Source organism: Tachypleus tridentatus, chromosome 4, assembly GCF_004210375.1.
Source record: "Tachypleus tridentatus isolate NWPU-2018 chromosome 4, ASM421037v1, whole genome shotgun sequence".
Lineage (NCBI taxonomy): Eukaryota > Metazoa > Arthropoda > Merostomata > Xiphosura > Limulidae > Tachypleus > Tachypleus tridentatus.
Genome location: NC_134828.1, coordinates 10,890,928 through 10,903,427, shown reverse-complemented (window position 1 = coordinate 10,903,427; position 12,500 = coordinate 10,890,928). Strand labels below are relative to the sequence as shown.

The 12,500-nt window shown below is 34.3% G+C and overlaps 1 protein-coding gene across 1 annotated transcript; it reads left to right on the top strand.

Moving 5' to 3' along the window:
- The first annotated feature begins 6,455 nt into the window (after window positions 1–6,455).
- On the top strand, window positions 6,456–11,377 carry LOC143248563 (uncharacterized). The gene is made up of 6 exons (XM_076497004.1): window positions 6,456–6,778; window positions 7,910–8,128; window positions 8,479–8,575; window positions 9,736–9,932; window positions 10,546–10,671; window positions 10,822–11,377. Exons 2-4 carry the CDS (start codon window positions 7,913–7,915, stop codon window positions 9,930–9,932), a joined length of 510 nt encoding a protein of 169 aa, XP_076353119.1. The 5' UTR covers window positions 6,456–6,778; window positions 7,910–7,912; the 3' UTR covers window positions 10,546–10,671; window positions 10,822–11,377.
- The last annotated feature ends 1,123 nt before the right edge of the window (window positions 11,378–12,500 follow it).

Here is a 12,500-nt window from a genome sequence, read left to right as displayed (position 1 = left end):
TGAAGTGATCCCGACGTGTGATATTCTAAATGTTGACAGATATTTCACTGTGGTGAAGTGTTCACGACGTGTGATATTCTAAACGTTGACAGACATCCTACTGTGGTGAAGTGATCACGACGTGTGATATTCTAAATGTTGAGAGACGTCCTACTGTGATGAAGTGATCACGACATGTGATATTCTAAATGTTGGTAGACATTCCACAGTGATAGAGTGATCACAACGTTTGATATTGTATAAGTTGTTACCATAGTGAGAGACCATTCACGATTTGTGACACCTAAAATGTTGACAAACACTATGTAGTTAGGTTTGTAACAACGAACCATGACACTTGGCTAATATCCTGGTTATATTTGGCTCATAATAACTGAAGTAAGAACAGATGCTAAGAGAACCAACTGAAGCAAGAACAGATACTAAGAGAACCAACTGAAGTAAGAACAGACACTGAGAGAACCAACTGAAGTAATAACAGAAACTGAGGTAACCAACTGAAGTAAGACAAACACTGAGAAAACTAACTGAAGTAAGAACAGATACTGAGAGAACCAACTAAAATAATAACACAAACGGAGAGAACCAACTGAAGTAAGAACAGATACTGAGAGAACCAACTAAAATAATAACACAAACGGAGAGAACCAACTGAAGTAAGAACAGATACTGAGAGAACCAACTGCAGTAAGAACAGACACTGAGAGAACCAACTGAAGTAAGAACAGAGACTGAGAAAACCAACTGAAGTAAGAACAGACACTGAGAGAACTAAGTAAAGTTGTAATAAACACAAGGAGATCTAGTGGAAGTAATAATAAAGACATGAAGAGCTTAGTGAAATAGCACTAAACACAGAAGATTATATGTGTAATATTGAAATAATTGATAATGTAACGAAAAGAACAAATTATTATCCTTTGTAAGCGTAAAATATATTCTAAAATGTTTCTTTTTAACACTTTTGTATCTATGAGATGTATCTTTTTATTTGTAATAATATTTTAGCGTTACAAACTTAAACGTTTTGGTAAGTATTATATTGAATATGTTCTCTATCGATAGATGGCGCTAAACTATGTTCTGCTGTCTTATTTTTTTTAATTGTTTAACCCTTAAACGGCGGCCATCATCAGTTGATGCTGCTACAATTAATATTCCTGCTGTTTAAGGGTTAACCGTTTTTACACTTGAACTAGCATGTCTTCAAAATTCTTGAATGGTAAGATGAAGTTAAAGAAAAATAAATGGTTGGGAAGTGAGGCTAAGTTGTATGTTAGTAACATTACCAAATATGGTGGCACGTTTTGTATTAATAGTTGTGTCATCGTAAAGAAACATCAAAATATGTGGTAGTAATAAGAGCAACAACAAGCAAACTGTGAAATATGTTTTTATCCCATGATGTTACTGAAAATCAAGAATTTGGATATGCGTTGTTTATCATTATTTTCTTTGCTTATTTATTACCTCTTGCAGCGAAGAAAGTAACGTTTCAGGATGAACGTCTTTAATATTTATTTATTCACATATTCCACCTTGTGGTGGTAGTTTTAAACAAAGAAAAAAATATTATAAAACCAGCGTTAGTTATATTTATACAGGCACGTAATTTTTGCTAATTGCATCATTAATATTCAATTTCTTAGCAACTTAATCGACAGAAATTGTTCTGTTTTGAATATTCAGCTAACCCTAATTATCTACAGAAAAAAAAGGAAAGTTTACTCTTGAACTATCCCTTGAATTATATACAGGTTTACTCCAGGGCGTTGTGACCGAGGCACAAAGATATTGTTTAAGATGACTATGTTTTAAAAAAAATTAATCAAACCTAATTATAGACATCGAAAATAATAATAATAATAATAAAGATTCATTTAAAAGAAATATGCGATGAATGGATATTTTGACAGTACATATATATATTGTATCGTGTTTTATCGTTGAGCTGGTTGGTCTGCATTATTTGGTCAAAATAACTACAAGTACAGTTCACGTAATGATAACGAATTAATTTACTTTTCAACACAGGCTACATCCACTTTTGCGCCAGTTGTAGGCCTAATAGTAATACACTAATAGTATTTAATAGAAGTTTCCTTCATTTATAACACATTTTAACTCACTTATCGTTAACTTACAAAAACATTAACTCTTACTAAATAACTTTAATTAATCCATATTCTATCGATGAAAAACTATTTGACTTCTTTATTCAAAATACTTTACTGAATTCTCGATTACCGAACTAACTATTCCTTCTTTACACATTACTCGTATTTATAAATAATGTACTGTTCTAAATATTAGTCTAAATTGCTAGATTCTTGACGTCATCACGAACTTTCTGGATATTTTCGGGATACTTTTACGAACACGCTTGATCTTAACGTCTTGCGCCACCTTTTTCTTCTAAATATTTAAATTAAAATAATAAAAGTGTAACTTACAACAATATAAATTAAAATAATGAAAGTGTAACTTACAACAATATAAATTAAAATAATAAAAGTGTAACTTACAACAATATAAATTAAAATAATGAACGTGTACCTTACAACAATATAAATTAAAATAATGAAAGTGTACTTTACAACAATATAAATTAAAATAATGAAAGTGTACCTCACAACAATATAAATTAAAATAATAAAATCCTGAATATTAACAGTTTTTTCTCCGATAGTGATATATAAATCCGATAGTGATATATAAATATAAATATATAAATATCAAAACCTTTTCAAGTTCATGTTTGTTACTTATACTGTTCACTGAATGATTTCTGAAGAAACTTTTCGTAAATAATAAGATTTGATAATTTTATTATAATTAAATTTTTATTTCTTTAATTACATATATATTGCTTTCGAATGATTAATTCTCCTCAGTGGCTCAACGAGAAATCTTGACACGTATACGCTAAAAACTGGGTTTCAATACCCGTGGTGGGTGCATCATAAATAGTTTTTGCTTAACGATAAACAAGCATTTAAAACCAATGACTAATATTAATTTGCTTTTTTAAAAAAAGTGTCTTTGCTTTCGAAGTTACGCACAAAGCTACACATTGGGCTATCTGTGCCCTATCAACCACAGGTATCGAAATCCGGTTTCTAGCGTTGTGAGACCGCACAGATACATACAACTGTGCCACTGAGAGGCTCTTTTAAAAATCAATTATCAAGCTGTCTTCTGATGAACATTATTAGTAACAGATGGCGCTTCTATATTCAATATATTCGAAATATCTGAAAATGACGAAGATTTTATTTCGTTTTGTTTTTTTATGATGCTGTTGTTTCTTATGTAAAAGACATTTAAAATGTCAGAAGAGCAGCGAAAGCTATTCAAGGTTAAAAAGAGATTATGCTTTTCAATGTATTTAATTTTACACTAGCTTTCTACAGCCTAAAGTTATTCACTGTGGTCTATTTTCATGTTTCGGAACTAAGTATTGAAACTTTTTAACACACACACACATATAAACAAATTAAACCCTGTGTTTTTCTGCCACTCTTGCTGTAATAACATAATAACCAGTAGTGGATTCAAGATCTTGAAAAGGGGTGTAGGGTACGGTCGTCTGGTTGGGCGCCATTTTATTTCAGCATGCATCGTTTGTATCGATGCAGCCAAATGGTACATCACACTTATTAAATACAATATTATAAATTATTGGCATGTAGTTAAGAAACACAGGAACAAAAATATTTTATTAAGATTATTTATTGTTGAAAGGGCGCACTCCAGAGAGTGAGGACGCAAAATCATGCAAAATAGGGGGGACTTATCCCCCGAATTCGCTAGTGAACGTAACACTAATTCGGTTAAATAGTTGAAGCCGGCTTGATGAGTACAGGAAGTAAGCGAAAAGCTCCGTGGATTTGGCAGATGTATTGTGATTGGCATATAAGATATTGTTCCCTGCGTCCACTCATGAGTTTGTTGTATTTCTGTACTCATATAATTGTTCAGAATTCAATTTGTTTATAACACTATGAGGTTAGATAATGGAGAATAATTGTTACTTGCTATAATATTTATATACTACTCACTTTTTATTTTAGTATTTACTGTTTTATCCCAGTATATCATAGAGGGATATGCAACATTTAATTAGTTAACTTCCATACCCATAACCTTCTTGTGATATCCACCGGTTTGACATCTGCAGTTTACACCAAAACGAATATGGGTGACAGAAAACGTCAGGTGGATTTTCTAACCCTAATAAACACGACTAATCATTAAAACCTCTATACTGAGTTGTTACAGTACATGAGAAATAATGAGATTTATCACTAAGACTGCCAGTAGATTACGATAACTCATTGAAGCATAAAATATCCTTTAAGAGAAGAAAAATCTTTATATGATTATATTTTATGTAGAAGTAGTATAGAAAAGGCCATTTTAGATTGGAGTCGGTTGGTTGGAGGCAGCTCTGAGAGATCCAGTACTGTTGTTGTTTCAAACTACTGGACGAAGCAGTACTGTAAGTATTTTGATTCGTTGTTAGACTTAGTTGGAAAGCGGTTTTACAGTTAAACTGTCTGATTGATTAATTCAAATGTATACTAAAATATTACACTTAAAGAGATTGGAAATTTATCTAAAATGAATTTTATAAATATAAAAAAAATTAGTTATTTCCGCCAAATTGGACATTGAACTAACAGTGAGTAGCCGGTTTCGCTAAACAGAAGCAGGAAATATAGTTATTTTACTGACAATCCTACAGTGAAGTCGGAGAACTTTTATAAAAAAATTATGTCCCGTATACACACAAGTTTAAAGTAGAACGAATTTCTTATTAAAATCTCTCTTATTAAAACGGAAACTTTAATTTAAAAAGTGCATAATGCATTTTAAGAAACTGCAAACGTAATGTTATAACAATTTAATGCAGTCATGAGAGCATTAATGAAATATACTAATATGGAATGTGATTGTATATTAATTTCAACATATTAAATATAATAGTGCTTAAAATCGCTTTAAAACTGCTAAAAACAGAGATAGTCTATGGAAAGTAACTGATCATAAAGCGAGAAAAAAGGAGACATTAAAATATAAAAATTTAAACACAAAAATGTCGCAATGTCATAAAAAAGTGTACGTATAATAATTCAGCCGAAGTAATAACTGTAAAAGTTGACATTATTATGAGGGTCACGGGTTCGAATCCCGGTCGCACCAAACATGCTCGCCCTCCCAGCCGTGGGGGCGTTATAATGTGACGGTCAATCCCACTATTCGTTGGTAAAAGAGTAGCCCAAGAGTTGGCGGTGGGTGGTGATGACTAGCTGCCTTCCCTCTAGTCTTACACTGCTAAATTAGGGACGGCTAGCACAGATAGCCCTCGAGTAGCTTTGTGCGAATTTAAAAAAAACAAAAACAAAACTTATTTCTGGCGGTGTGAGTCCCCAGACATACCGTCATGACAATACAGACATCGTAAGTTTCGTCAAATCATCTAATACTGTACGTTCTGTCGAAATAACAGAAATCATATCGCATTCTAAGTTTCACACAAACAACATAAATCATGTAACACTGTATGTTTCAACGAAGTGACACAAATAATCTAATATTCTATATTTTGACGAAGTAATATGTATAATCTAACTTTCTATGTTTTGTCAAACAAAGTAACATAAATCGTCTAATATTGTATATTTCCCAAGAAATAACATAAACTATAAAATAATGTGCTTTATCGAAGTAACAGAAATTATATAATACCGTATATGTTGTCGAAGTAACATAAGTCATGCAATATTGTGTAACATAAATAATCTAATATGCATGTGTAATTGAAGTAACAGAATTCGTATAATATTGAATCTTTCGTTGGGGGTAACACAACTCGTCTAATATTGTGTCTCGAAGAACTAACACGGTTTATCTACTACTGCGTGTTTCTTTACAATACGTTGTAGCGTTGCACGTTTAACTTGCATAAATGTTTTGTTATAGTGTTCACACCGTTAAACTCGGCTATGTTCCTCATTATGTGGATTGAAACACCCTCTAGAAAGAAAAAAACTGTTTCACAGTGTCAATAAACCCGCAAGGAAACTGAATAGTCATTACCTTCCTGCGGCCATCAAGGGTGGTTAACTTTTCTTCCCCTCTTTCCCTCCCCCCCATTCGACCTGTTTTCCCACAGTTTGCTGATTTCACGGTTCTCCCTCCCTCATGCCACCGAACACCTGTGGTTTCACTGGACGCTTCACAACCCACTGTGTAGCTTTCCGCGCAGTGGAATGCTATATTCAAATAAATCCTCATGACTGTTCGCGAGAACGTTAAGAGACACATCATTTATTAAACAGTCGTACGTAATTCTCTTTAGAATCTTTATCTTTTAGGCACTACGAGCATATTACAGAAGATGAATGCTTTCTTAAAGAAGCTTAATTGCAATGTGACATCTCATATATTCATACGCCGCGCACGTTATAGACGGTAGGGAGGTCGAGTCGGTGGTTAGTGTACGTACGTAGTTTGGAGACTGTGTAGGAATGTGTTTTTTTCTGTTACACTAACACCATTATCACGATTCTATAAAGCTGTTGATAAACTGTGATTCTATTAGATGGGGAGATCATTTTTTTAAGGGCATAGCTTGGTGAGGTTGAAACTTCTGATAGCCCTTTAGACAGCACATAGGTTTTGGTTAGGACTGAAAACGACCGGTACTATATCACAGAGGTATCCAGTTAGGTAGATTACAGTCGTACGTATTCATCGGTTTATCACTAAATAGGTAAGGAAACTAAATTTATTTTTGTATGTTGGTAATAATATTTCATACGTATTATAAGAATTTTAACGGGAAAGTTTTATTTTGTTATCGGTAGTGCAGACGACGACGACAAATGAGTAATTGCTAAGCCTAACTACACCTAAAAGAATGAGACAATTTTTCACTTTATTATTCTAGGTAGTGTTATAAATTTTGTCTTTCTGGGAAATTTCTGTTTTCAAAACGTAATTTAAATTGCAATATCATTCGAGATATTAACTCTTCCCCAATATTTTTATCGTTATTATGATAAGTCTTTTCGTGTTGAAAGTGCTTAGTTTTTCACGCTTTCTTGTCACCTGTCTTTCTTAAAAGCTTGTTTGATATCTTAAAAGGTAACACTTTTGTAACTACCAGATGGTTTAGATTCTGTCTACCCTTATGTGGGAAACTGCTTTTGAGTTTGCCCGTAATGTCGTCTGAAAAAGCTTGCGGTAATGATTAGAAATGCGATAGTCTACCAGCTCTAATGTCCTATAAAACAGCTGGTGGTGTTTGTTAGAAATATAATGATATACAGTCTACTTATTGTAATGTTTTATAAGACAGCTGGTGGTAGATAATAGAAATGGTATTTGTTGCAGTTTCGGAGAGAGATAAGTCCGTAACATAACGTCCCAAGAACTTTTACGTATAATTGAATTAATTAACTCCAGTTTGGAACGAATTATTCACATAATCCAAAGCTGCTATTGCTTTAGAAATAGTATTTAATGGGTAATTTGTGTTATTGCTTGTTTGAAATCTCGTTTGGTGATGCTAAGGAAACGTAGGATGAATCTCAAAACCAGAAATCTTGAAATTTGAAGTTACGAACGTTTTCCGAAACTAGATCCTACCTATGTAGGATTAATTTCATATCTGTGCTACAGTAACGAGTTACATCTAACCCACTGTTCTTTATCTGTAAAGTTCTTAAATGTGAAACTAATAATTTTTTTTTCTTTTGAGTTATTTTTGCTTTCTGAAATTTAATGATTAAGATGCGTGTGTGGGTCACAACTTTTTTTTTCCCGAAGAGAGCGCCTAGCAACAAAAATCAATGTATGTATAGCACAGTTTTGTTAAATTTCGATTATCTTCTGTTATCAGAAGATGAACATTCCATCAAATCCAGTTCCTGATGGGAAGCAACTTTTTTTGTCCAACCGCCGGAGCACCTCCAAGGCCACCAGGACTTACAGAGAACTGGTAAAAAAGAAGATCCTAAAACAGGAGAGGCGAGTTCATTTAAAGTTACAGAAAAGCCACGAATATCGCAGGCTTAGGTCCATGGTACCTAGCATTGCCAAGAAAGTTCACGTCCCCAAGGTCAGTTAGTTAGTGTTTTACACTGTATGTCATTTATTAACGTAATGGTTTTTGGAAAGCGCCCCAACACTGTAAATAAAAATTGGGCGGCTGGATGAATATTTAGTAATATATCAGACATTTCCAGTTAAACATACTATAGAAAAATTTGCAGGTAGAATTTTTTTGTAACTAGTCTTCTGAGAATAGTTTTAGTTATAACTTCATATGTTACAAGTTAAAATCAGCATTCGTGGATTATATGACTTGGTTATTACATCTCTGTTGACGACTCTGTGAATTTAGTAATGTAGAAATATTAGTGTATCTGGTAAAATCACCAGTGTATTTAGTTTGTTCTTGTTACTCAGGTTACTGTAATAGAAGAAGCCATTCGATATATTGACCACTTGCATAACGCCCTTCTGACGAGATTAAGAACACGGGGTCTACCTTCATGTCTTCAAGGTAATTTCATTTGTGATACATTTAAGTCAAGTGTCTTCCTTCCTTTTTGCTGGAAGATAGTTATTTTTAACTAGTGTAGACTTTTGTTTGCTCTAACGGATAAGTTACTAGTTGTGTACATTTGTTTCCGTCAGTACGTAACTTTTAAATGGTTGTTATTATTAAATGCCGTGAAGTCTTGCCGATATCGAAGCGTTAGAAAATGTTTGGTAGGCATAGCAACGGACATTAGTACGTTGCGTCGCGATAGATAGCTATCAAGGCGGTAATGTATAATTGGTAGGCGTGAAATAGAGAAGTGATGGGGTAGATGTTCATAACTTCCGTATCACATTACGAGTCATTGGTGTGTGCGTGTGTATTATACAAGTCTCTTAAAACAAAATAAAGACGGCCATTTATTTCATGTTAACACGGGCCAAAACTTTTTTAAACTTTGCAGACTGGGCATAACAAGGGAAGTTTTGTTCTCAGCTCTTTTCTATCAGATGTTTGTAAAGAACTTAATTATCTCTAAGTGTTAATTGACTATTCTGGATTGAGTTTTCGTCTTCGTGTATCTTTATAAAAATATACAAACTGTTAGTTGATTGGAACCAGAATATACCAGAACACTTTTATTCTACCAGCTGTCCAGACTTCTTTAACAGGCTATCAGTCTGACAGTGGCAGTTTGCGGTGGAAATTTAAGTTTTCCCGTGGGAAAGCCTTTAGTTCAAAAGCCTATCCTCCACCCTCGGGTTTAACAGTCCGTTGTGACATTACACAGTAACTCGCTTGCTAACACGTGCTTGTTATAAGAGGTGCAGATGCTTCGAAGTGAAAAGACAAAAGTCAGCCCCTAAATTGCTGACGAACTCCTGTTTGATTCTTCTGAAATATTACTTGTGTTCGGCAGGCATAAGAACTGGATCTGAAATCGTGTCCTACGAAACGCTTAGAATTTCATCAGTTCCAGTCACGTGCGTTATCATTGAAAATAACATACGGCACGTGACTTCCTGATAGAAGCTTGCTATAATTGTGTCCAATGTGTCCGTTACTACCGCTTTGTATATATGTTCTATTGTTGTTAACAGAAACATTTTATATGTACCAGCTGAAAAAAAAAATTTGATTCCTATTATTCGAAACAATTGCAAAATATTTTTCTCTTTTAGGCATGAACATCGATATAAACAGTTTCGATCATTCCCAAATTCAAGAACTAGTACACCATCTCATGTTAAACTCTAACACTCCCTCTACCGGACATCCTGTAAGCTTGTCAGGAAGTGTTTGCGAAAGAACACGAGTTGTACCATCGTATTTACTTCGGAAAGGGAAAAAATTGCAGTCTCTAAACACTAGTCTTTAAGTAAGTGTTTTCTATTCTTCAAACCATTTCGAGTTTTATTTTTCTATTTTGACAGGTAGTAAAGTCTTAAATGTGATTTTGTTTATAAATATCTCTTTCCCATCTTACTACTTGTGTTTTATACTACGTTTTCTTTTCGTAGTACAGAGCCACACAATGGGCTGATCGTACATCCTCTACGAAGAGGGACAGAACCCAGAATTTTAGCGTCGTAAGTCCATAAACTTACCGCTAACCAGCTGGGTGTGGGTGGACGGACGGGTAGTGTTTCATTAGGGTATTTAAAGAGAATAATAGTTGAATTTCGCAACATTTAAAGAAAAAGGAAATTGTTCCAAAACAAAACTTGTTTCGCAAAAATAGGCTTGTAACTAACACACTTTTGTTTGAATGTAGTAAACTATTAGAGTATTCATATGGTTAAGGTGATTGTTGGTCGCTCAGTGCTGAGTCTGATAGCTTCATTTTGAAACTTGGGTTATGAGGCCCGCAGTGGGCCGCATGACACGCAAACACACACAGCCTTTCGTGTAGCTCTGTTATTTACAATAACAAAACGTCAAGATGAAGTGATACTATACTAAACTGTAAATTTTGCTTCCTTTACCATCAGGGTTAAGAGAACAGAATGGCTGACCAGGTTCGTCGCTTCCTCCTTTCTTTCTTTTTCCAATGCTGGTCACTTTTTTTCCTCGGGCTAAACTGGATCACTTGAAAAGAGAACTGATTTCTGTAATGGGTAAGTTACTAATCATCTTGCGCTTTCTCGTAAACAAAAGTTAACTTCTGTTCTGACTGTGCCTTAGTTTGACTATTAAAGACGTTCTTTGTAGAATAAAAATCACTCTTTCATGTTAATAATTCGTGTGCTTACTGTTGTTGTTTTCAGTTGGCTCTCTTGCTGACCTGAAGAGTGACAGTGTCTACTACTCGGTCTTTCAAACGAAGATCTCGCAGACTGTGATCCGAACGTTTAAGGCCTTAAATAAGGAACACGTCACGTGACTGGTCTCCTTAACAATGGCTTCTGTGTTAATTAAGACGTGCTGCATGTGGAACTCTCACTTGGTTCTTCAACTGTAATCTGCTTACTCGTGGAAGCGACAGGAGGAACGTGCAATGATCCGTACAAACCGTTTTTTGTGTACATAGATATAGATGAGTCTATATGGATTATGTATGTATGTATGTATAGATTTTTTTTTTTTTGTACAAACGGTGTATCTATTGTGGTCTGGACGTGTTTGGACATGCGTGGTTTGTTACGTAGAACGACGCTAAAGTTACTTGGTAGTCGGGTGATATTAACGCATTATTATTATTATTATTATTATTATAATACTTGTCAACGCTTGCAGAGATTATATGTAACATACTATTTAGACTCGTGTAGGTCTCATCAAGAGATTCGATTTATCGGTTATCAATAAAGGTTATTCAAGTCCTTTGTTACTGTGCTGCCACCTATCATTCTTGTCTTTGTGTACCAGGAAATTTACATTTTAATACCAACAATAATAACGTGTTTGTTTTTGACACTTGCTTAGCGTTTGTTTGTACATTGTAGTCTCTTGTAACGGTCACCTGTAGTAGTAGTAAACGTAAGCTTTAATTAAAAAGTTTAACTTCAGGGGTATTTTTGAGTGAAGCGGGTATCGAAGTTAGTATGCCGCTTTCTGTTGCTTCGCAGGTAGAACTCTTTGAAAGTAAAAAGTAGATGGAAGATTTAGTTTAATATTTCTATTGGCTATCGTTAAAGCAAACTCCCTCGAACGTTGTGATAAGTGTTTGGGTTTGTTTTCGTCGCATGTGTTGAAGTGAAACTCTCATTAAAACCCAAATTATGTAGTTATTTTAAGTGCCCATCGAATATTTATCACGTATGACATTTCGGTGCTTTTTATGTTTCATTTTTAATTTATGTTCTTGCCTTAAAACTTCTGGTACAGTAAGTAGCAGTTTTTTCAGATTGTTAGAGATTAAGTGACATTCATCAGAAGAGAACAGGATTACAGCTTGAAAATTAAAATGGTGGGTTTTTCAGTCGGAAGTAGGTCTGGTTTACAAACTGAAGGCCATCCAAGACATGGCTCCGTATTGTTGACTTGTGAGTGTTCGTTACCAGCTAACCTTACGGTTGACATGTGGTTCCTGGTTGTGCGAGTGATTCTGTACGTGGCAGGATGTAACTGGCACATCTGTTTTTAACTGTCGCAGTGACTGTTTTTCGTGACGAAATAGTTTAATTGTGAAATATTGCAAAGAAAGAGACGTTAACGCCTTATTAAAAAAAAACTGTGAGAAATCTACGTCTTTTTTTTAACACCCGAAACACATACATACATACATACATACATATTAAAAAAAAAAAGCCCTTAAGGTAGCACTGACCCTTAACGAGCGACCTCAACGTCAAAAACCGCATTTTTCAAACTAACCTGAATCGAAAGTTTAGCCTTTTTACGACATAAATTATTCTTGATTTAAAATATTTACGAATTAACTTGTGCTAAGTGATTAAAAATGTAAGTCTAACTTGTTTTCCTTTTGTTTCCACTTCACTATTAA

Coding starts and splice junctions, on each gene's coding strand:
- LOC143248563 (XM_076497004.1), top strand. CDS start 7,913: ATGAACATTCCATCAAATCCAGTTCCTGATGGGAAGCAACTTTTTTTG. Junction 8,129..8,478: donor AGAAAGTTCACGTCCCCAAG/GTCAGTTAGTTA, acceptor CTTGTTACTCAG/GTTACTGTAATAGAAGAAGC. Junction 8,576..9,735: donor TCTACCTTCATGTCTTCAAG/GTAATTTCATTT, acceptor TTTCTCTTTTAG/GCATGAACATCGATATAAAC.